This window comes from Ciona intestinalis, chromosome 7, assembly GCF_000224145.3.
Source record: "Ciona intestinalis chromosome 7, KH, whole genome shotgun sequence".
NCBI classification, from domain to species: Eukaryota; Metazoa; Chordata; class Ascidiacea; order Phlebobranchia; family Cionidae; genus Ciona; species Ciona intestinalis.
Window position 1 is genome coordinate 3,430,414 of NC_020172.2, and position 23,999 is coordinate 3,454,412.

General features: G+C 29.7%; 1 protein-coding gene across 1 annotated transcript in view; it reads right to left on the reverse strand.

Moving 5' to 3' along the window:
• LOC100180816 (plectin) overlaps positions 1-23,999 on the reverse strand; it is a 43,066-nt gene that overhangs the window by 251 nt on the left and 18,816 nt on the right. The window contains exons 9-50 of the mRNA XM_026835112.1: positions 23,715-23,750; positions 23,449-23,526; positions 23,268-23,360; positions 22,459-22,622; positions 20,870-20,985; positions 20,499-20,605; positions 19,964-20,146; positions 19,419-19,594; positions 18,685-18,778; positions 17,985-18,130; positions 17,029-17,200; positions 16,591-16,722; positions 16,307-16,390; positions 15,841-15,996; positions 15,160-15,360; positions 14,747-14,875; positions 14,378-14,530; positions 13,834-14,121; positions 13,365-13,548; positions 12,786-12,940; positions 12,138-12,316; positions 11,398-11,536; positions 10,947-10,967; positions 9,991-10,190; positions 9,720-9,760; positions 9,313-9,467; positions 8,808-8,992; positions 8,156-8,291; positions 7,632-7,863; positions 6,939-7,096; positions 6,147-6,343; positions 5,695-5,830; positions 5,049-5,304; positions 4,449-4,603; positions 3,792-3,973; positions 3,213-3,372; positions 2,627-2,846; positions 2,199-2,353; positions 1,724-1,896; positions 1,281-1,419; positions 626-813; positions 3-110 (exon numbers count right to left, since the gene is read on the reverse strand). Coding sequence (XP_026690913.1) covers positions 3-110; positions 626-813; positions 1,281-1,419; positions 1,724-1,896; positions 2,199-2,353; positions 2,627-2,846; positions 3,213-3,372; positions 3,792-3,973; positions 4,449-4,603; positions 5,049-5,304; positions 5,695-5,830; positions 6,147-6,343; positions 6,939-7,096; positions 7,632-7,863; positions 8,156-8,291; positions 8,808-8,992; positions 9,313-9,467; positions 9,720-9,760; positions 9,991-10,190; positions 10,947-10,967; positions 11,398-11,536; positions 12,138-12,316; positions 12,786-12,940; positions 13,365-13,548; positions 13,834-14,121; positions 14,378-14,530; positions 14,747-14,875; positions 15,160-15,360; positions 15,841-15,996; positions 16,307-16,390; positions 16,591-16,722; positions 17,029-17,200; positions 17,985-18,130; positions 18,685-18,778; positions 19,419-19,594; positions 19,964-20,146; positions 20,499-20,605; positions 20,870-20,985; positions 22,459-22,622; positions 23,268-23,360; positions 23,449-23,526; positions 23,715-23,750 — 6,362 coding nt within the window. The remainder of the gene's footprint in view (positions 1-2; positions 111-625; positions 814-1,280; positions 1,420-1,723; positions 1,897-2,198; positions 2,354-2,626; positions 2,847-3,212; positions 3,373-3,791; positions 3,974-4,448; positions 4,604-5,048; positions 5,305-5,694; positions 5,831-6,146; positions 6,344-6,938; positions 7,097-7,631; positions 7,864-8,155; positions 8,292-8,807; positions 8,993-9,312; positions 9,468-9,719; positions 9,761-9,990; positions 10,191-10,946; positions 10,968-11,397; positions 11,537-12,137; positions 12,317-12,785; positions 12,941-13,364; positions 13,549-13,833; positions 14,122-14,377; positions 14,531-14,746; positions 14,876-15,159; positions 15,361-15,840; positions 15,997-16,306; positions 16,391-16,590; positions 16,723-17,028; positions 17,201-17,984; positions 18,131-18,684; positions 18,779-19,418; positions 19,595-19,963; positions 20,147-20,498; positions 20,606-20,869; positions 20,986-22,458; positions 22,623-23,267; positions 23,361-23,448; positions 23,527-23,714; positions 23,751-23,999) is intronic.

A 23,999-nucleotide genomic window follows, 5' to 3' on the forward strand; every position in this document is an offset into this window, starting at 1 on the left:
GCTCATCTGAGTAGACCCTTTCTTCCTTAGCATTCAACCACTCCTTATGGAGTTCCGCTTCTTTCTGTAGTTCTTGTAGTTTCGCTTCTCCAACCAACGCATATGCTAATCTATAGCGGAAAAATATGGTTGTTTATATATCGAAAAAAAATTAACAAAAAAATATTTTGAAAAAAAAGGGTTCATGTTATAAATGTGTAATATCTGCCATTTTACAAAAAAAAACTTTTTTAAAAAGCAAAATCACATTACATTTATGTAATTGAAATATTTATTTTCAAGAAGAGATGACATTTGTATGATATGAGTGTCCTGTTTTATACACCTTGTGCCAGCTTACGAGTTAGAACATACGTAACTTCTTAGGTTATTTTTTTATTTTTACTGTAAACTGTTTAAAAATTGCCTTGACTGTGTAAAAAATCAGGACAGTCCTTATTTTGATGATACTATTCATATGAAAAATCATAAAAGTATCATATAAAATATCATGATACCTATATATGAAAAATAATGATACTATTCACATGAAAAATCAGAAGTATTCATATTAAAAAAAATGATACTATTCATATGAAAATCATGATACAATTCATATGAAAAATATGTCCATGATTACACTGACCTCTCCTTGACTTGATATTTTGACAGATTCCACCTGTCAATCAATTTTCTCGCTACATCAGGATATTCATCACTATCAACACCTGGTGTTGTTTCATTCATTTTATCAACTTGTTGCTTCACACATTCACAACTGTCGGCCATTGTCACGAATTTCGGGTCGTTTGTCGGCACTTCGGAATCCAATTTCTAAAAATAAAAAAATAAAATGCTTTCTAATTTGCACATTTTCAGATTCATTCTGAAGTTCTGCGTTCTGAGGTTGCAAGTTAAGGCCTACATATGAGGACTTATTAGTATTAAAATGAAATTATATTTAGATTTTAAAATTTCGACATCTTAAACTTTAGAACAGTATGGACATTTTGGAATAATGGGCAAAACATAACTATGTGATGTAAATGTCTGAACCTCAACCTTACATTTCATAATGAAGTCTGGCTTAATGGCAGACGAAACGTCAGAAATAAGCCAAATAAACTACTTTTTCATACCAGACGAGCATTTGAAAGAATATTTACATTATGCCTGGTAGCAAAAGCAACAAAATTAACTGTAATTTTTCAAATTCCTTTGCCAGTCAGTAAATGGGTAAAAAATAAAACATAGCACACATATATGGTAGTTATGCTATTCAAAAATGAGTTGAAACTTACCTGCAGAATTTCTCTTTGTTTTTGTAAGCCTTCCTCAGTGCTAGCCATAGTATCATGTATAAGGAGTTGTGTTTCATATGAAGTTACGATTCCCCTCGTCACGTTTATGGTGCCAACTGCTTCTTGCATGCATGACAATCTTAAAAAAAATTGTTAAATAATGTTTTGAAACAATAAATTTGAGAACATTACAAAAATAGATTTAAAAGTCGTTAAAAAATTATAAAATAACATAGTCTTTATAGACATAAAACTGTTCGGAAACACATAAAATAATAGTTATAAAAACATCACTTTTTAAGGTTTTGCAAAAATATCATTTTTGTTTAAAAAACAATGTTTAAACAAAAAATGCAAATAAAATAGAAAACATGGTGTTTAAAGACACAAATTGTTCAAAAAACCTAAAAAAAAACACAATATTCTTGTTAAAATTTTCTCACTTTTCAAGGTATTGGTCACTCAAGTCATTAACTGAGGTCCATTGGTCATCCAGTTTGTTAAAATCGTCTTTAAGATGTTTAACAGATGTCGTATCCACTTGCATGATGGGCTCACTACGCTGTTTCAGAGTTTCCAGATTGTCTTTTATCTCTTTCAAGCGATTAGCAGTAACCTGTTGCGAAAAAAATTAAGATATATTTATATATTTAAAAAAAAAAAATTTTTTTTAATAAAAAAAAATTAATTTTTTTTATTTTTTAAATTAAAAAAATACAATAAAGAGTTTGGAAGTAACCACATTTTTTGAAGTAAAAACTTAGACAAACTGTTATTTTCTTGTTTTTTTCTTTAAAATAAAAAGGATACTCAAATTAATTAATAAAACAAATTATTATAGTTTTAGCCAAAAATCTATTCACTTAAAATTTCATATAATTTAAGTAATAAAGAAAAAAAAAGGTAAAACAAATTTACCTTTTGTTGAGCAATTGCCTTTTCCATACTGTCAGTTTCAGCAGGCATTGAAACACATATACGCGCTTGTATTGTATGTTTGATACCATCTAATTCATTACCAATGTTATGTAATGCTGGGAGCAATTCTTGTACGCTCTTCTCTACTCCAGCCACTAAAAGAAAAAAATTAGTCGTTAATAAAAAAAGAGACATTTATATGTGGAAATTTAATATTTTAAATACTTAATAATCATTTTTTTTTATGGAAAGTTTTTTTTTTTCAGGGTCTGGGAATTTACATGTTAAGCTAACTTAAAGAACCCATTTAAAAATTGGAAAATATGTATAATATCTTAACTATATCATGTTATAGAATTTTTTTAATTAAAAAAAACAACAGCAAATTTTAAAAAAAGTTAAAAATTTCTTTTAAAAAAAATTCTCACATTTTTCGGCGTGTGGTAACTCCTCATTCAGCTGATTGAGCACCAGGTGGAGCTGTTGCTGGATGCGGTTCCAATCATCGAGGACTTTTTGTGCGACGGGAGCATTGGCAGAGATGTCCTGGTCCTCCTCGGGATTAGGAACGGATGCAAGAGAGTCATCCAGAGCAGATTGAAGATCATCGATCTTCTTTTGGTCTTCATTGGCTTGCTCCTTTAACTCCTGGCAAAAAAAATACAATTTAGTTATAAACATAAATTTTTACTTTTTTTACATTTTTAATTTATATAACATTAAAAAGATAGATTAGTCTCTTTGAATACAATATCGAAAAACATACAACCTAAAATAAAAAAATAAAAAAAACAATGGCAAAAACATTTGTTCAACTGTATAAATGCAAAGACAACATAAAACTATCTTCATAAACAAAACTTAAAACACTATTTTTAAAATGGCAAAATATAAAAACACAAAAGTAATCAAAAATTTTGAAAATAATTTAGACTTTTTTCCACTAAAATGAAAAATGCATAAACTTTACTATATATTAGAAAAACTTTATATTTCTATTATAAATATAATCACCTGCAGTATAGCGCATGCATCTCTTATTTTAACTGGGTCACACATTCCCTGTCCATCTCGTTCCAATGCACTTTGTGCTTTGAGTATTTTAACTTCGTAATCCTTTACTACAGGTCTGGCAATAGCTAAAGCTTCCAGAAGTGCATTTATGGCATAGAGTCTGTAAGAAAAAAGATTTGAAAACAGCAAATAGAATGTACAAAAAAAAGTTTTTAAAACAGTATATAGTCTAACCAAAAACAATATTTTAAAACAGCATAAATAAGTTAAAAAAAATATTTAAAAAAAATTAAAACCAAGACTTTTATAGGGTATGCAATATGGAAGAATACAACAAAACCTATGTTAAATTTGGTTAAAAAAATCACAGTAAATCTTTATGCTAATCGACCATTTTTGGTTCTGGTTAAGTATATTTTGTTTGATAGCAATAGCAGCAGAATACAATAGTTTTTTAAAAATCTTCTTTTTTTTATAAATGAATACCTGAATGTAGGTCTTTTTTTAAATAACTATTTGGAATACCATGTTAAAACACATCAGCAGTCACTACAATACATTTTCAAACACTAAACTTACTTTTGCATATACAGTGATACCATTTGCCGGACGTTTTCCCAACTGTCGTTCATATTTGACGTAGCGTGTTGTAGTTTGTCCTTTGTCGGCGAATCAGGAGTTGTAGCAAGTTGCTGACTACTGCGTTCACATAAGTCCTCGTATTTTGGTTGCAGTTCATTTTCAAGCTTGTCTGACATAACCTGTATAAAGTGGGGTTTTAAATTAAATCTAATATGAATGAATGAATGTAACTTATTTACCCTCACACTGCAGGGCAATGAGAGTTGCTTTAACATGAGTGTTCTGTTTCATACACTTTGTGCCTGCTTACAAGTTACCAAGTGTCACTTTTTTAGGGCATTATTTATTTTGTGACTTTTTTATTTTTTGTCTACTAAACTGGAAATCCTGTATCCAAACCATAAAAAATTGAAGTAATTTGAAAACCAAATAAACATCAAAATTTATGAAAAAGGGGGTTTATGAAAAATTCAATACAGTTCAGTTTTCTTCACCTTTTGTTGGTCCAATGACTCTGTTAAAATAAACTCAAACCCATTTATACTACATTACAAACCCACCAAAAAAAACATTTTTTTTAAAATGCAAAACTAAAAAAAATATGAAAAAAATAGTACATGTACATAAAAAAGAATATACTGAAGTTTTCTTCACCTTTTGTTGGTTAATGACTCTGTTAACAGCAGTCACATCGTTAGGCAGCATAACGTCTGCTCGAACAAGCTGAGCGTTTTCGACTTTACCAATCTCAGAACATAGAGATTCAATTTCAGATAGAAGTGTCATGTTTGTACGCTCTGTTTCCGCAACTGTAAAAGTAAAAAATAAAATTTAAATTTAAAACTTTTTGTTTAGGCCATAACATGATTTGGGGTATAAGATAAATTTGTTTAACTGATCTCTGCCTATAGCTTTTTAAGTGTTTTGGGCATGAAAAAAAAATATTTAAACATATAAAACTGTAATATATATTTATAAATATACTGTTTGAGAAAAAAATTCCATTTTTGCTTAAAACAATTACGTAATACTTGTTTAAGATTGCATCACAATTGCCCAAGATTGGGCAATATTTTTATGATTTCGCAACAATTTCCCATGATTGCTGCAGCACTGGATTAAAATTGTAAATAATTGCGCAATAATTCCCAATAATTGCGCAATATCTGTTTATAACGGCGAAATAGTCCCCAATAATTGCGCACTAGTTGCCTAAAGTTACATAACAGTTTCCCATTATTGCGCAACACCCACCTGCAAGGTTATCCGTAATAGCAGCATCAACTTGTTCAAGTCGATCCGCCAATTTTGACTTCACCGCCTCCCAGCGCTCGTCTACCGACACATATTTGCTCTTGCATTGTTCAGCGTCCACGTCGGGCTCTATGTGCGCGTCGAGCGCCGTTGGGCTCGCTGCCATGAGCTGTTCCCCTGCATTTTCAACTTCACCAACTTTAGACTTGGTGGCTTGGGCGGTTTCGTCCTGCTTGGGAACTTCTGCAGCAAGTTGCTGGAATTTGTGGGAAAAATTGTTAAAAAAGTGAATAATTTAGAAATAAATTAGGTTTTGGTTAAGAAATAAATTCAGTTCCATTTAAATAACAGACTGGTCATCCCATTTTAGGCAAAATATATATTTTATTATTTAATTAACTTACTCAACTGTCCGAACTTTTTTTGTCATTGTTGTAACTTTTACTCTTTTTGACACACTACAATAATGTTGTTCCTATATTTTTACTAATTTGGGCATTTTTCCCGAAAAATAAGGCCAAAATGGACTGAACAGATCAAAAAAGGCATAAAAAAGATTAAAAAGCCATAAAACAGATCAAAAATAAAGAATAAGTTTAAAAACCAGGAAATCAATGTATAAAAAAATCAATTAATTTTCACGCACCATGATTTGTGCTCTAAGTTTCTTTAGTTCATTGACGTCACCAGAATCAACCGGTTTTTCAATACATTGTTCATAGTTTGATGTTGTATCTTCAAAGTCATGGATTTTCACAACTGCTTCTTTCAAGACAGCAAGTCTACAAAAAAAAAGAAATATTTTTTTACCAAATATTACAAAAAATATATATGAATATAAAAAAAATGGTTAAATATGGAAGTAGTAAAATAATATGCAAAGGTTGAAACAAATCTATAGTTACTTTAATAGTTACTTTGTGAAAAAAATTTGTAAATGCGTAAAAAAACACGAAATTTTAAAAAGTTACTTTTTAAACAAAATCTAAAAATTTGTGAAAGTTTTTTTGTAAACAATATCGCGAAATTTATAAAAAAAATTACTAAAATCAGTATAATTCTTTTTTGTAAACGCTATAAAAACACAATTCCACTCACTTTGTTGCATAGAGTTGAGAAACCTTGTTCAATTCCTCCCACAGTTGGTGCATTATGCGTTCGGCATCGTCAAGTTTTTCAAGGGTGGTGTTTAGGAAGCTAACGTCATCTGTGCCATTTGCTTGATGGCTGTTTGTGCATTCGGCAGAAAGTGTGAAATAATCTCCGGAAAGTAGATGCAGCTTTTCGCCAATGTGCTGTGGAAATGAATTAGGTAAAAAAAATTGTTTTTTTTGGTAAAAAAGTAAACTTTTTAACCATTTTGTTAAAAACAAGCCTAAATATTTTTGTTAAAAAAACTACCAAATCTTTTTTTTACAGTCAAATTTTGTTGGGCACTTTTTGTTCGATCTTTTAGTGATAAATATTGACAAAATGCACCAGCACTACTATAGAATGTTCAGAAAGTCCTTGTGCACTTACATATTTATTAACAGACATATTTTAGTAAAGAATCCAGAAGGTAAATATAAAAGACAATTAAAAAATAATGTTGAAAGGGACCCCCAATAGCATCAATACAGGCTTAAGGTGGCTGTACACAGTATCCGGTCGCATGCAAACCCATTACCGAGTTTCGCAAGCGGCAGCGAAATCCGGACAAAACGGACGAATTCCAGATACTGCGTACAGTCACCTTTAGACTTTTTTTTATTTTGTTTCTAAACATCAGTAAATATAGAAAAAATATTACAACAGTACACAGTGACTTTTCAAACAGCCTGTACTTTATAATAAAACTTTCAAAAACTAAAAATTTTACATTTTATTGCAAAAAATGGTTATTCTTACGTTTTGTTGTAACATGCATCTCTCGATACTGTTTTTATCATCATGAGATAATGGCATCTGTATAAGGGTTGTCTGGGATTGCTCAATTCTGCTGAGCTCAGCATTTAATGCGAGGACTCTGTGCAGTAAGTCACTTGCTTCTCTATCCATGGATGAAGCTGTTCAAGAAAATTAAAATTTAAAACACAATAAAAAAAATAAAAATAAAAATATGTAACTTTTTAAACACAATAAAGATTAATATGTATTTTTTTTAATTTAAAAAAACAATAATTTTTTATCTTTAATTTTAAACATAATAAATTCAAATAAAATAATATAATATAATAAAAACTGAACACTACTGGTATTTTTTCACACACCTAGGTGTATGAAACAGAACACCCGTGTTATAACAACTGTCGTTTTCCAGCCACGCAAGGATAAAGCAAGTTACTTTCATATTAAAATAAATAATATATCATTTGGATACCCCAAAATAACAATAAATACGATAATGTTACCAAAAATAATTTTTAATATCTCTCTTTAGCTACTAGAAATTTTCCAAGTTATATTCATATTAAAACAGATAACATTTGTTAGCTACCCCAAAAATAACGTTATACACAATAATGTTTACCAAAACAAGTTTAATATATATCAAAAACACTATATAGCAGAAAAACAAAAAAAATCACTCAAAAATGTTACCTTTTTGCAGTTTAAGACATTGTTTCTCCGTATTTGCTGCTAGAATCATCAGTTTTGCTTTGGCTGCTGCCCATCTTTCTTCCAGAGCTGTGATCTCTGTGTCCAGGTCCTCTACCTCCGGACCTTGCATCATCTCTGGAGGAAATTGGGAGACAACTCCTCTGGTGGAGGAGTGGTTCTTCCGGAGCGTTCCGAAACTGTTGTCCACATTGTCACATGCTCCGAGAAGATTCTAGAAAAAGAGAAAAATATGGGAAATTTATTTTCTGGTTTGGATTATATTATGTATTATAAAAATCTAAAACAGGGTAAACCTTCCAGTTAAAAGCATAAAACGTGCATTGTGCAACTTGCTAAAAATTAAATCTAAACTCATTTTTTTGTTAAAAAAAATAAAAAAGATATATAATTTTTTTAAACGCAATAAAAATAATTAAATAAAAAATTGTAAAAAAAACATGTTACTTAATTTTTTCTAAACACAATAAAAATTTTTAAATAAAAAATTATAAAAAATATGTTACCTTTATTCTCTGGTTTCTTAACTGGACCGCTGCCAAGTCATCTGTGTCGCAATCATCAGCAATTGCTGTTTCAAAGTTTTCCACCGCCCCTTCACATACTTTCAGTGCTTGTATGGTGTGCGTCACACCACGAATTCTGGGGTAAAATGAGTTTTTATTAATTTAAAACTAAACTGATAATTTCGGTGTTGCATTTTTAGCTGTAAAAAATGTGTTTTGGGCTTCCAATTTGGCTGTTTCTTTTTAAGTTCAAAGCTAAAGTAATAATTTCTGTATCGGTTTGTAACATTTTTTCTAAAATAGGTATTTTTTGGTTTCAAATGTAGACTCAACAAATTTTTATTGTGTCCAGGTTATAATGTTTTTATAATACAGTTACTGTAACGTCTGTGTTGATTTGTAATATTTATAGCTTTAAAAAAAGATTTGGGGGTCCTGATTTGGCTCTTTCTGTGTCTAAAAGTTTATAGTTTTATTGCAATGCCAATACTTATTACTGTTTTAAAATTACTAAAAAAATTATTTAGTAAAACAGGACTTGATACAATTTAAATGCATTTAAACTTAATTTAGTGAGGTTCCGCAGCGTGGTACGCCATGGGTCCTAGGATTTAGGCCAAGATTGGCCCATTACCCAGGATTTAAAACTTACTTTTCCAGGAAGATATGTGTGATCAGCCACACACGTGTCCAGCATTCTTGTACGTCATGTAAAGCCTCGCGAAGCTCTGGCAAGCTCGGTGCCGCGCCTGTAGCTTCGTGATTGACAAAGTTTACAACTTCTGCTTGCAAGCAATCGTAATCGGTTTTCAAATCTTCAACTTTATCGACCAAACCCTGTTGGAATTTGAAAAGAGTGTGAACTGTTTCTATAAAATTTTTTAAAAAATTAATGAAAAATGATAAGATGAAGACAGGTGTTTGAACTATAGTTTAATTTTCAGGTTAAACTGTGATTTTTTTTGACAAAAATTTTAAAGCATGTTAAGAATATGTTTATCTCAAAATTTTCAGAAAATAACTGGATAAAATGTAAAAATGGCAAAATACAGATTTTTTTTCAAAAATATAAAATATTATAAAAAAATTCCAAAAATAAAAATTAGACTAAAAACCCTAAAAAATCCGTTAAACCAAAAATATAAGATTAAAATTACCTGTTGTGTGTTTTGTACATCAGCCAAAGCATCTTTATCATGTGGAAGTGGATTGTTAGTAAGAGGTTTCTCTTTTTCTTCAATCGATTGAATTTTCTCCAGAAGTTTTCGCAGCCTTGCGATAAGAGATTGGCTGGTTTTTTCTTCAGCAAGCGCTGAAATTAAAAAGATTTTTGAATTTTTTAGGGGTTTGTAAAAAGTTAGGATGTTTTCGTATTAATTTTGATTTAAATTTAAAAAAACATTAAAACTTAGAAAACTGATAAAAACAATTATTGTAAAGTTAGCAGTTGACAAATTTAGGTCTATTGTTAAAAATTTGGGATGTTTTATCTTAATTTTAATGTTTAAAAATAGTAACAATTTATAAAAGTTATACATTTTTTTTGTAAAGTTTTGCGTCTTACCTTTTTCTGCTTGGGGAAGAACAGCTGTGATCTTGTTTAATCTGAAAAATAGGTAAAATTGAACTATTAATAAACCGTTTCATAAATATTATATATTCTGGTATACATTCTACTAGTAAATCACTTTAATAAAAGCAATTTTTTCATTACTTTTTCATTATTTCAATTTATAACTTTTTATTTATATTTTTTTACAAGTTTATGATATTTTTTGTTATTATTTTTTACAATTTTTTTAATTTGTTAGAAATTTAACCTCGGCAAGTCTCACCTGTCATCCACTTTAACTTTGCAGACTTTCCATCTTTGTAAAAGGTCATCTGCTCTCTCGGAGCATTCTTCTACATCTTTGGATGTTGGAGGAGCGTTTACTGCCTCGCTCAACTTTACTTCCACATCCTGCATCTTGTTCCTGTGATCCTCCAACCTCACAAAGAGCGTGCTCTTCTGGTTCATCTGATCCCTGAGGTTCTGGATGCGGAAAAATAAAGATAAATAATTTTTAAAAATTAAATAAAAAGCAGAGAAATAATAATTTGAGACAACGTTTAAATTTTTTCCGTTAACTAAACATTTTATAGTCTAAATAAAAATCTAACTACACAAAATCTTTAAAATAAAGTTCCAAAGAATAAATTACGATTATTTTTAACATTTTAATACAAATCATGTTTTATAAATGATTGTTTTGTAAGTTGTGTAAATAAAACTCAACAGAACACACGCGGTATGAATGATTTAGATTTACACACTGCGTTTATTGTTAAAGAGAAGTGTCCTACCACCAGAACAGTATTTTAATAACACTACTATATATTTTTCACAAGTATTGGAAAAATAATATAGACCATTTTTAAAGTGAAAATAGCCGTTAAGTTAGAGACATTTTTTTTATTAACTTTAAATAAAAAATCAGAATAAAACAAAAGAATATGAATTGATATAACTTTTTTTAAAAGGAAAAATGTGAAAATATGAATATGACAAAATATAAAGGGAGAAAAATGTATCTGTAAAAAAGGAGCTGAGAATATGAATATGAGAGAATTTAATTTAAAAAAGAAAAAAGGCAAAAATATGAATAAGAGAGAAGTATATTTAAAAAAAAAAAAGGCTAAAATATGAATTTGAGACAATGTAAAGTGAGAGAAATGTATTTAAAAAGGAAAAAGGTGAAAATATGAGAGATGTGTTAACACCCAAACCCTCACACCATTATTATCTTACTGTATTTATGTCACATCGACTCTGAAATAAATGTTCATAGTTAACCCAGTAACGTTGCTCATAAATTTTAAAACAAATATTCCAACAGTGTAGTATAACTACATGATAGAAAAATAAATAGAGAACTCATTTTAAATGTAAAAAATGATATTGTGTAACCTAAAAGTTTGGCCTTTTGCAATTTATATTAAAAACCTTATAAAAAATGAGTAACAAAAGGACTTGGTACAAAATCTTAGAGTTTTCAAGATTATTGCTTTTAAATGTCAAATTAGATACCAATACATTAAGTTTTACAATGTATTTTTTTTAAAAAATGACAAAATTTCTTTAAATTTTAGCTGATATTTTGTCAAAAATAAAAATTTACATTTTTTCCCATTAAAAAAATAGAAACAAAATTTAAAAAAGAAAAAAAAATTATTAAAAACAAACAAAGAAATTAGTTTACCAGGAAGACTTCTTGCTGCTGGAGGAGCTGATCACGATCCGAGAGATCTACATCATGAACTAAGAGAGTTTGCTCCACATCGGTGACGACGTTACCCGCTTCATCCAGGTTTACGAGGATCAGATGAACAACTTTGATCCTGGAGGAAAAAAGAGGATAAGTTTGGAGGAAAAAGACAGTGCATTTTCTAAGTTAGTTTGGAAGAAATTATTAAAGTTAGTTTGGCAAAAAAAATATAGTTAGTTGGGATTTTTTAGTTCGTTTGGATGAAAAGAAGTTGCATTTCTTGCTTAAGAAACCTAGGTTGCTGATAGCTTTAAAGTTTGGTAGGGGTTTTGGATCCATGAAGCTTTTTTTAGGGAAGTAAGAATATTTTGTAACGGTTTGGTAGCATATATATATATGTAGCATATAGTTTTGAAAATAATATTCTTTACTATTTGTACTTTGAGGTGTTATTAAACAATTAAAATGTGATTTTTTAAAAGAATAACCCAAAAAAGGTGATAAACCAAAAACCGTATGACACTTTTAGGGGGTACATGTCCCAATTTCCAACAACACTCAATTTTTAAATGATTATTTTTGCCAAAAACAAACACATGCAAAATAAAATACCAGACCAGACATATTATAAACAATATTTTAGTGGCTCATCTGGTATAAAAACGCAGTTTTTTTCCACAAGCCACTAATATATTATTCAATAAAAAAACACCTAAAAAGCATTTTTCTCTTACTTATCAAGGTAAACATAAGTGATGTTCCAAGTGTTGTTCCATTTGTCCACAACTACATCAAGTTGTGTTGAAAGTTGTTGTGTCATAGGAGTTTTTGGATTGCTTTCGAGTATTTTTCGTGAGTCGTCACATGTTTGGGAGTAATGAGGTTCTAGACGTGAAAGCTCATTTGCAGATGCCTAAAAAAATCAATATTATTATTTGTTTATCTTTATAAAGCAGTGGTTCCCAAGGTATGGGTCTGAAACACTGAAAGCATAAAAAAAGCATAAAACCCAAACTTTAAATCTATCAAAACGAAATAAACCTTTAAAATTTAGTTAATTCGCATACAAAAAAAATTTTTTTAAGTCTGATTATTTAAAAATCTGATACACTGAATATTTTTACCTTTAATAGTTAAAGGGACATACCAACGAAAAATCAACATTTGAATAATCATATAAATGCTTAAATGTGATGTGAAGGTACCACCAACGTTTCAAAAAAACAGCTCCTGAAAAAAATGTGTGACAAAACCACAAATCCAAAAACTGGAGTCAAAAAATCGTTGTGTGACAATTTTTCTTTGGTATGCCCCTTTAAATACAAGTATGCTAAAAATAATAAAAAAAAGTCTAATGGTTAATCTTAAGATTCCAAACCAACCTCTTGCTCCTGGAGTAAAACTTGAACCTCATCTTTATCTTGAGGGAGATCTTTGCTCACTCTGGTCATCACTGTATCATGGACATCCGAAATCCTCCGGAGCAAAACATTAAGTCTTGAGATGTAGGATTGACATGTCTCTTCAAGATCATTCTCTGTGATATAATTGGGGGAGTTAGGGATTGGTTTCAATTGCGCAACACTGAAAATAAGGAGGTTCGTTTTGCATTGTGCAACACTGTTTTATGAATAGCATTGCTTATATGGTTATACAGAAACATAAAGGAACATACCCTATTAGTTTTAAAGTTCTAATTTTTTTTTAAATTATAGATGTCAAAAAATTCTGTAATTTATTAAAATAAACTAATTTGCTAAAAATGCCAAAAACACAGTACAACATAAGAAACCTAAAGCATTGGAATTTCTTAAAATACCTTTTTGCACATAAAAAAAAAACTATATAAAAATGTAAAATATTTTAAAAAATTCTAAATAAATTAAGCAAAGTTTGTTTAAAATTATAACAAAAACAACACGAACTGCAACAAAAAACAGCCCTATAATTTCTCAAAATACCTTCTTGCAATTTCTTCTCCAAATCTTCCACATGTTGCCTGCATAGGTTTACATCCATGGATGATTTCTGTATATGGGGAGTGGTGTTATCAGGGATGTCTTTGGAAACATCTTTCATCAGATTAAGGTCGTCCGCGAGCTGATGAAGAGCGTTTTCACGCTCCGTTGGAGTCAGGGTCCGGTACTAAAAGAAAAAAATGAATATTTTTGAAGAACTTTTTAGAAAGACAGAATTTCATTAGAAATTTTCATAATTTTTTTTTTTTTCTAAAAAATTAAACAGAAAATATAAAAAATATCCAAAATGACAGAAAATATAAAAAGTTTCCAAAACAACAGCAAAAAAACATAAAAAATATCTAAAATTTTCAAAGGGAATTTTATTATTTTTTTAAACATATTTTTGAAAGTTAAACACAGATTACTTAAAAATATAATTGTTCCTTTCCATATTTAAAAAAAATCTTACAGTGTCGATATTCCAGGACAAAACATTCTGGCAGTTTTCTTTGTTCCCTACGACAACTTTATAAAACTTCCATCGATTTTCGCAAACTTTTTGATCCTCGGACAATTTTTCCAAATCCTCATCCAAAGAATCCGCTCTTCGGATGTTGGAGGAGCTGGGAGGAGGAATTCGGAAGACGAGGGAGGGAACGCTCCCAGTTTGACCGGATGCGGTCTGCACGGTCCAGTTTTGAGCCGGATCATCTTCCTTGTGGAGGAGGATGCAGTCTTCTCCTTTTGCGACAGCGATCTAGAGGATAATTGAGGAACATAAGCATTCCTATGTTTGACAACTATGAGTGTAACTGTATTTTAACAATGTCACCTCAGATTTTACCCTGCTGTTAGGTGTCTAAACAAATAAGCAGAGCCAAAGTATACTGAATTCACCACAATATATTAATCAACGAGGTTCCCTACTATGAGTCAGAATGTAACTCTATTTTTACATATTTTTTACTCATAATATGTAAAAAAAAATAATCAATTTTTTTAAATGTACTCACATTATCTCCCCTGTAAGTAACAAGTGCTTGAATATGAACATTCTTTTCACATGGAGCATCCACTCGCCTCTCCTCAACACAAGGAACAACGTTGCTCTGTGTTTTGATCACGTCAACTGATTTTTTCAAGTCAGCTACTTCATCTTGCAGTTTCTGTAAATTTAAAAAGTTTAATTTTTTTATTAATAATATATTTAAATTTATAATTTTTTTTTAATTTTTCAAATTCTTGGATTTTTTTTAAATTTGTTAGAATATTTTTTTAAATTTTTTATAAAAATAACTTTTTATTACATATTTATAAAGCGAGATTATAGGCTATAAAACAAAAAAAATGAGAGAAAAAAAAGCAAAACAAAAACTTCTTACATTAAGTTTATTTGAAATTTCTTGAACATCTGATAATTTGATTCCATCTTCAATTGTTTCGTTCAAATCTTGAATATCTTTCTTACAATCCTCAAGTTTGCGTTCGGCAATGGCACAGTTGTGGCAGAACTGAAAAAATAAAGTTAATAAGCGCCAATTTTTTTCCAGAAAAAGATGACATTTTTTGTAAATTTGAACATTTTTGGATGTACATATTTCTATTAAAAAACTTATGCACGAAAATGGAATCCTTCATTAAAAATAAAAGCCCAAAAGTCATTTTTCTTAATTTAAAAAAAAATTAATTAAAAAAAATAATTTAACTCAATTGAAATTGCTAAACACCTGAAATTTTCAATTCAAAACAAAAACTTAATTCCCAAAAACTTTCTTTAATTGAAATTACGAATTACCTGGTCATGTTGTGTGAGGTCTTTCACATGCTGCTCATGGCAGAGCATTAAGTGAAGAACTCGCTGCCATTGATCCTTAAGTGCAGTGAGGTATGCACTGACTACATTGTTAGCTGGGTGTTGTTCATCTACAAGCTGCTGTCCTTTCTTAAGTGTTGAGGTGTATGAAGGCTCGCGTGCTTCTATGTCTCCCATTAGGTTCTAAAAGACATTTTTGGGTAAGTTTATGGAAAAATTTAAAATTTGGGGGCAAATTTCAAATTTTGGATAAATTTCAAATTTGGGATAAATTTCAAATTTTGGATAAATTTCAAATTTCGGAAAAAATTTCAAATTTTGGATAAATTTCCTGATTTTTATTTATTGCTGTTTTTGGCAGGATGTGGCCTTAAAATAGGACTAGGCAAGTTTTGCCGATTTAGGTCTAAAACAATAAGTTTTTAGTTGTTGTAAAGCTTGTCTTGTTAAAAATTTATGATTTGAGAGAAAACTGGTAATGTTTTATTATACCCTTTTTACACAGTAAATAAAATACCATATATATCTGACGTTTGTCACTTTATGCCAAAAAAAAAAAAAAAAAACTAAAAACTTAGACTGCGTTTACAATTTGGTAAAAACCTTTAAAATAAAATTGTTTATCAAATTTCCTAATTTTAATAACATTTAAACATTACATACCAGGTATTCCTGCTCAAGAGTAGGAGCGTCATAATCTGGAATGCTCTTCACAGTTTCATCATCTTCCTTCTGGTTCATCCACATTAAATGAGTTGTTGCATCTCGAACAAAACCAATCAAACTGTCAAGGTGAGCAGATCTCGTGTTGGCCGAATTCTGTAAAAATTAAATCATTTTAACTAAGTTAAAACTAAGTTATCCAAATCCTGATCTTGTTTTAAACAATTACCAACGTTCTATGGGAGTCATACGTTTACTACTAAATGGGACGAGAAAATAAAGTTAATAGGTGACCCATCTTCCCCCACCCTAATATATATTACTTAGGCTAGGCCTGCTAGCAACTACAGCAGAATGTACTTTTTACATAAACTTTTCAAGTACTAATGCACTAATCAAAATTTAAAAAGTAGGTTTTTTTAATTGCATTTATTAGGAAAAAAATATACTGAACATATTAACTCACACATAAGAGTTGGTAGTTTACTTCCAAAGTGGAGAGAAGCTGACAGTAAGTGACAAAATCACTGGATCCATTTTCGAACTTGTTCTGTTCAAAGTTGTAAATTTTTGCTTTTTTTATTATTAAATTTTTTAAAATGTATCAATCCAGACAAAAAATAACATATTTTCAAAATAATAATTAAAAACAAGACAATGTTGGTTTCGTAAACGTTAAGGTTAATTTAGTTATTTTTTTTGCAAAAATATCTATATATAAAGAGAGAGAGAAAGACATATCAATTTTACTTTGTTCTCGTGTTGGCAAGTGTGCACGCTTTTTTCAAAGTTCTTAATTTCTTTCTGTAGTTTCGCAAAATCTTCAATCTGTTGCTTAACCGTTGGAAAGTCAGTTCCCCAAGCAAAGTTGTCAACTGTTGCCTAAAAATAGAAAAACTGTTTTTATTTTTCCAGTATTTACAATCAAGTGAAAAAACCTATGCAGCCAACTGGTTTAACTTTTGTTCAGTGAACTTTTTGCACAATTTTTATGTAAGTAAAAAAAATATTAAAACGATCTTTTAAATAAACAGTTCAAATTTATAGCTTATTTAAAGACTGTAAAATAAACAGTTTAATTAAAAAAAAAAATTACTATTATATATTAAAAAATTAAATTTAACAAACAAAATAAAAAGCCTCTTATCCAAAACAATAATTTTACTTGAATCTGAAATATATTTTTACCTGTTTTTCTTCCACCCATTTTATGCACTGGACAAGGAATCTGTATTCGTTTGTATCCTCTAGTTTGGGTTTCATGTTAGCAAGTGCATCAAGCCTTATCTGCTCAATGTGTTGAAGCGCCATGTTGTATTCAGACTTTAACGCAATCCATTTTTCATGTAAAGCGAAAACGCTGGAAATAAGTTATATTATATTTTTACCCAAACTTGTTTTTTAAATTTTTGCCGTTTGTTTATATTTAATATAATTTTCATTTAAAAAGTAATAAATTTTAATTTTTTTAAATATTAAATATGATTTTTGTTTAAAAAGTGATAAATAAAATGATTATTTTTTGTTTACTAGATATTTTAAAATCAGCGCAACTGGTTTATAAAGGGGTTAAAAGCAGACAAAAAGGTAAAATTTCAAGAGATTTGTGTGTTGTGACTTCATTATGGTTTTAAATTGAATAGTTGGAAAATTGGACACAATTTAATTTCAAATTTAATTTTTGACTTTCAAAACCACACAAATATTCACAAATTGAATTATATACACAGAGTAATATGATTAAACTACTGTCGCCAAAAATTAAGTGGTTTTTCAAAATAACAAACTTATCGGTATAGTTTAAACATATAAGAATACGAATACCTAACTAAAGGTATCATTTGCATAAATGCATTTAATTTGTGATTTCATTTTTTTTTATATATATATATATTATTAGACACTTTTTAATGAAAAAATTAAAAATTATAACAAAATAATAAATATTAACTTTATTTATCTTTTCGGATAGGAAAACTTTAAATAGTTGTTAAAACACGCTTACAGTTAAAAACATATTTACATTTAATTGGAAGAAATTAAGTGCGGTCGCTACACCTAGCAGACAAACGAGCCATTTATGTTTTATATAAAACTTTAAAACACCCCTCTAGATTCTGGCAGACAAAAACACGCCCACTCACGTTTTATACATATCTTCAGCTTGGTAGTAATCGCTGTTTTTGAGAGATTGTACATCAACAAACAATGTACGAATATCCCCATCACAGGAATCAAGTAAAGCCTTGACATCACTGTGGAGTTTCGCATCGTCTTCGCCATTCATTATCTGAGAAATTCAATACTCATTACATTTTTGAAACATTTTATACATTTATATATATATATATATCCATTTTTTTTAACTATTGGTTTAAATTTGAATACAAACTTTTTCAAAATATATAATTATATTATATATATATATGTATATAGAATGTAACTGTGTCACATTTCATTTCGTTAAAACTCATCAGACTGTACATTTGGAGACTCGAACATGTTTTGCGAAAAAAAAATGCAAAATCGCAAAATGTACAGTCATTTTTTTTATATGTAAAAAAATAAAATATAAAAAAAATAAATAAATAAATAAATATATATTTTTATTTTAACAATAAAAAAGTCTTAAATTATTGCTTTACACTACATTACAGGTGTTTCAAATATTTAAGTTCATAATTTTTTTTAACTTTTTTTAATAGAAATAATACAGAGGTTCTTAAAAGCCCCTTTTTGGGGATGTGTAAGGATATATAGGGGCAATTACCCCCTTTTATTGATTGACAGTACCCCTTTTTATTGATTGATTTAGGTGAGACATATATATATGTTCAAACTTACCCTTTGTATTCCTGCATTAGCTTGGTTAAGTTTATCATTACATTCATCGGCACCCTTGGCTATTTTAAGCGTGACTTCATGAAGTGCATTCAACCTACACACAAATATTAGTAGTTAAATTCTTCTATACAAAAAAATGTATAATATAACATGTGACTATAATGAATAAAAAATCCAAATCATACGTGTTCTATTTTTAACCTAAAAGAAGCAAATAGTTTTCTGTACCAGTGAAGTGGCACAGCCAATCTTTAAAAAATGGCATATTTTAATATGAATGGCATCTTAATACATTCAACATAAAATAGCAATTTGGGGCAAATGGCCTAATCTGTCATGTCCCTGAAATTATCTGTAGTTGCCGAACTATTTCCAATACTATAACAGTCTACCTAACCTGTTAAAATAATCTTTTAGCGACTTATCTGGTATAAAAAACAAGTGCATTTCAAAACTTCGTATGCCATTCGGGAAGACTTTACATAATTTTTTTCAGATGATAAAAAATATATTTTTTTATACCAGATGAGCCACTAAAAGATTATTTACATTATGCCTGGTGGCAGAAGTAAAAAAATATTACCTGTTGAATGTAACAGTAAGGTGAACTTCAGATAATGAAAAAACACCCCGTTTTTACACAAGATGAGGGACTAATTATACGTTTTTATACCAGATAATTCGCTACAATATTATTTACATTATACCCGGTAGCAGAAGTAAAAAAATATTACCTGTTGAATGTAATAGTAAGGTGGTTGTCCCTTTCACTCATTTCATGCACCATCCCCTCCCATGCATTTACAACTTTCTTGGGTTCAAACCCAGACACTGGCATATACTTGCCACGTGATTTGCTGCTGAGTTCTTGTACATCAACGTACATTGATACAAGTGACCTTAAGTCAGCCTGGAAGTAAAATACAAAGTTTTAAATGAATTGAAATTTGTAATTTTTAAGTAAAATTTAAAAAAAATTCAAGGAAAAAGAAAAATAATAGAAAACGTAAAATAAATTCATTTAATCATAATCTTGATAAAATTAGCTAATTTTTTTAATTAGATGGTTCATTTTTTGCTAAAAACACACAATTAAGGTTTAAAAACACCCCAAAAATCACCCCAAAACCCCAAAAATATAAAAAGCTGGAATGCCTGATATAAATAAACAGTAGTCTGCCAATACAGATCTTATTACAAAAAAAATGGTGCTTATTTTACAAAAAGAGCCAAAAACAGCTGAAAATCAAAAAAATTCGACAAAAATCCATTTCCTTACCTCTTTCAATGGCACATCCTCTGTTTCAAATCTCTTAAGTTCCACAATAAGTGCTTTAACTTGAGCAGGTGATTCAGCAGACTTGATGTCATCTCTTCTACAAAGAATGCACGTCTGTGTTTGGATCCACTCAAATAGAGAAGTTGTAAGGAGCCGATATTCCTCCCAAGCGTACTGCCATTCCTGGGTTAAAAATGTGTTATATGATCATAATGTGTTTTATATATATATATGCTTGCATTTAGGATTACTGTTAAAAGTTATGTACCTAAGAGAATATGTGTTATAGTCTTTTTGATGCGTTATAAATGGAAAAAATAAACATACTTGCATTTAAGAATATTGTTACAGTTTGTGTAATTAAGACTGAAAGGGTAATTTTATAATTCTTTTTTTTGAACAAAAAATATAGGGCCAGGAAAAATCGTTTTGAAACTAACTTCTTAATGACAGAGGTAACCTTATAATAAACTACTGAACAAAAATTAGAAAAAAACAAAAATTATTTATTTATTTAAATTTTTTTGAAACTTACTTCTTTAGTGACAGAGGTAGGAAGAGGGGGAACTTGTGGAAATTTATCATAAAGTGATGAAACGTATGTAATGACGGATCTTTCATCAGGACGATCAACATCCACATCTGAGGGGGAGTTTTATGGTAAAAAAATGTTAAAAAGTTTTTGCAAAAAAAGATAAAACCTTAAATAGTCAAGCATGTAATGTTACATTTAAATAGGTAATACTTAGGTACTGGTTTCAAAATATGTGCAACCAAAAAGCACAAAAGTGCCTTGAAAATCACTTAACAATAGGCAATATCATTGTTATATATATGAATATGAAAACTTAGTATTTCTTTCAAAAAAAGAAGATTCCAAAAAATGTTAGACCAAAACTATTTTACCTTCAGTATCTAGTAATCGGGTGACGCCAAATTTATTTTCAGCTTTTGCAAACGCTTGATCTAAGTTTGTTTTGTTGTCGTTTGCCATCACTTTGTTCATGTCAATGAGTTCAGGACTGTGAAAATAAAAAACGTTTAAAATCACAAAATCAGTGAGAATAAAAATACTTAAAAGAGTTTGAATTTTCATAAAAGAAAAAATGATAAAATATATTTTTTTGTAAAAATATATAGCAAAAATTTCTGTGGAAATAAAAAGTGTTTAAAATATTAAAAGATGGTTTTACTGAAAATAGGTTTTACTGTAAAGAGTTAGAATTCTTTACATAAAAGGAGAAAAACAGTCTTTCAAAACTATATAGTAAAATTTGCACCTAAATTGTAAAAACAAAAGTGCAAAAAGTCTTGCGAAAATTGCAAAATTGTAAGCTTCTTGACAGCAGGAGAGATTTACAGACAATGCTACATAATAAAGAGCAGCTATTTGTGTGGGTTTGGTTATTCAAGCAGATATTCAAGAAACGTAAAGATAATAATCAAACCCCACAGGAGGGGGGGGGGCTTTTTCAATAGGAATAACAAGAGAGAGAAAATGAAGCTCTGATTGTGTGAAAAGTGTAAAAAATTGTTGGTTTTGTTATGAAATTTGCTATTAACTATTGAATTATATATTTTGCGATAATTTGGGCTTACGTAAGCTGTTGTTAGGTGTGAAAAGATAGTGTAACAAAAAGGGATGGAGTAGCAGAGTATGTATTATATAAAGAAAAATACCAGTATTGATAACTTTCTATTAAGGAACATTTTATATCAAAAGTAAGGTATTAGTATTACATAAGAAAATGTAAAAAATTTTTGAAGTTATTACATTATAAATTTGTAAAACATTTGAAATTAATTGCAACAAGAAAAAAAATTAAGGTATTAAATTTAAAAAATTAAAATTAAAATTAACTTATTGACTTATTTACATAGAAAACTTTAAAACATTTGTAAGTTAGTGTATTAAAAAAATATTTTAGGTCTTACATTAGAAAGTATCAAAATGTTTTTTAAATAATCGCACCTAGATTCTGTTTATGATTCATACAATACATGACTCACTGTCATACCATATACAACATAAATTATTTAAAAACATAACATGGTGTTTCAGTCACTGCAAAGTAATCTTAACAGCAAGTGTTCAGTGTTGTACAAATACTGAACACTGGGTAAATAAATTGAAATGGGCCAATAAATATGTAAAAAATCACTTTTATATGGGTGAAGCCTGGCAAAGCATGTCAAGGAACCTGGGATTTAGGCCTGAGTTTGGCATTTAGGTAGCTTTTTAAATGTGATTCTACTTTGTTTGGCTGAGGTCCTATGGCAAGGCATGCCATGTTCATGTGAACTTTAGACCTGGGTTGCTTATTTTGTTGTTTACTGTAACTGTATAATATGATTCTGTGGGTAAGGTCCTACGCAAAGCATGTCCTGGGACCTGAGATTTAAGCCAAGGTTTTGGCCTTTTTTTTTAATTCTATTCGTGTTAGCCCCTATGGTGCCAGGAGACCTAGTATTATTGCCAGAGTGATATAACTTACTTGTTTCTGTGCAAAATTGCATTAAATGCTTTTCCATCTCTCCAGGAGGATGAAAAATTTGTGACATTGATTCCATCGTAACCTTCCATGTTCCTCTGTGCCCATATAAGGAGTGCTTGCTTGGCAGATAGGTCTTCTGTGCCCTCAACAGTGATGTCTTCAATCTGAGGTAAAAAATGGAAAATTACAAAATTGTGGACAACACTGAAGAAATTTTGTTGTGCAGCAATGAGCAAATTTATTTGCGCAATGCTAAACAAATTAAACTGTTCCATATTGAACAATATTTAACAGTGAAACACTAAACTAAATTTAGCTGCACAACACCGAACAAACTAATTTGCGTAAGACTAAAAGAGAGTAAATTATATATAATCACTACAATTTTTCTGGTTACATTTATGTCGAATGAGTATCTGTGTATGTTTAATAAGCAGCAAGCTCACAAAAATGTACATATTGTGTAAATGCAATAATTTTTTCTACAACGTTAAACAAATTCTCTTGGAAAACTGGTGTTTATACAGAAAAACAACTGCCCTGGGCTATATATTCGTATCACATCTCACATACATTGCAACCGCAAGGATGTTGTGGCCTTGAGAATTATAGGAAATTTAAAAGCTTTGAAAGGCTTTTTCAGCACTGCTGTTTGTTACAATGATGTAACATTGTGTCAACAAGGTATCAATGTTTGGTAAATTGATCAAAATTAATCCGACAACAATAAGGCTTGTTTCTAATGAAACTATGTTGATATAGCTGAATTGTAACATAATAGGGTGGGGTGGTTTCATGTGTCTTATTACCTGAAAGTGCAGAATGATGTTCCAAACAAGACCGAGGGTGAGTTTGGGGTTGCCGTCTGTGATGTCGTCATTTCTTATGTTTACCAGACGTAGCTGGAAAAAAGGGCGGCGTTAAATGATTGTTAACAGGGCTGGAATTTTGGGAATTAAGTAAAATTGTGTAAAATTAAATTAATTGTACCTTTCGCCCTTTAAGGAAATCCAAAGCAATTTGAACGTTTTGTAAGCGGTGAAATCGCATACGACCTTTTTCTCTTGGCTGGAAAAAAATAAAGCAGTTTTACACTGGAATGTATCATGTATGAACAGAAAATAAATTATCAAAATATTATCAAAAGCATTTGAATAGAATGTTGAAAGATGAAAAGAAGGAAATGAAGTGGTTTTTGGTACGTTTGGTACAGAAAATAGAAATTGTAGGTTTAGTACAGAAAGTAGAGTGCTTACCAATCTCATGTGTGACATGTAGTTTCCTTCTCGAGGCTGTACATGAGAAAATAAAGGGGATAGAACAACAAAACAAGGAAAGGGGGAATAAAGAAAGAAACAGTTAGTAAACTGACACTGCAGATTTGTAAACTGAATTAACCAACATAGTAAAGAGAGTGTGTGTTTTGGCTAAGGTTACGGCCGTTTGAGGACAAAAATCAAACGAACAAAAAACATGCTGTAAAACAATCATTTAGAATCCACTCTAGAAATAAAAAGACATTTCTAATACAAGATTTTTCT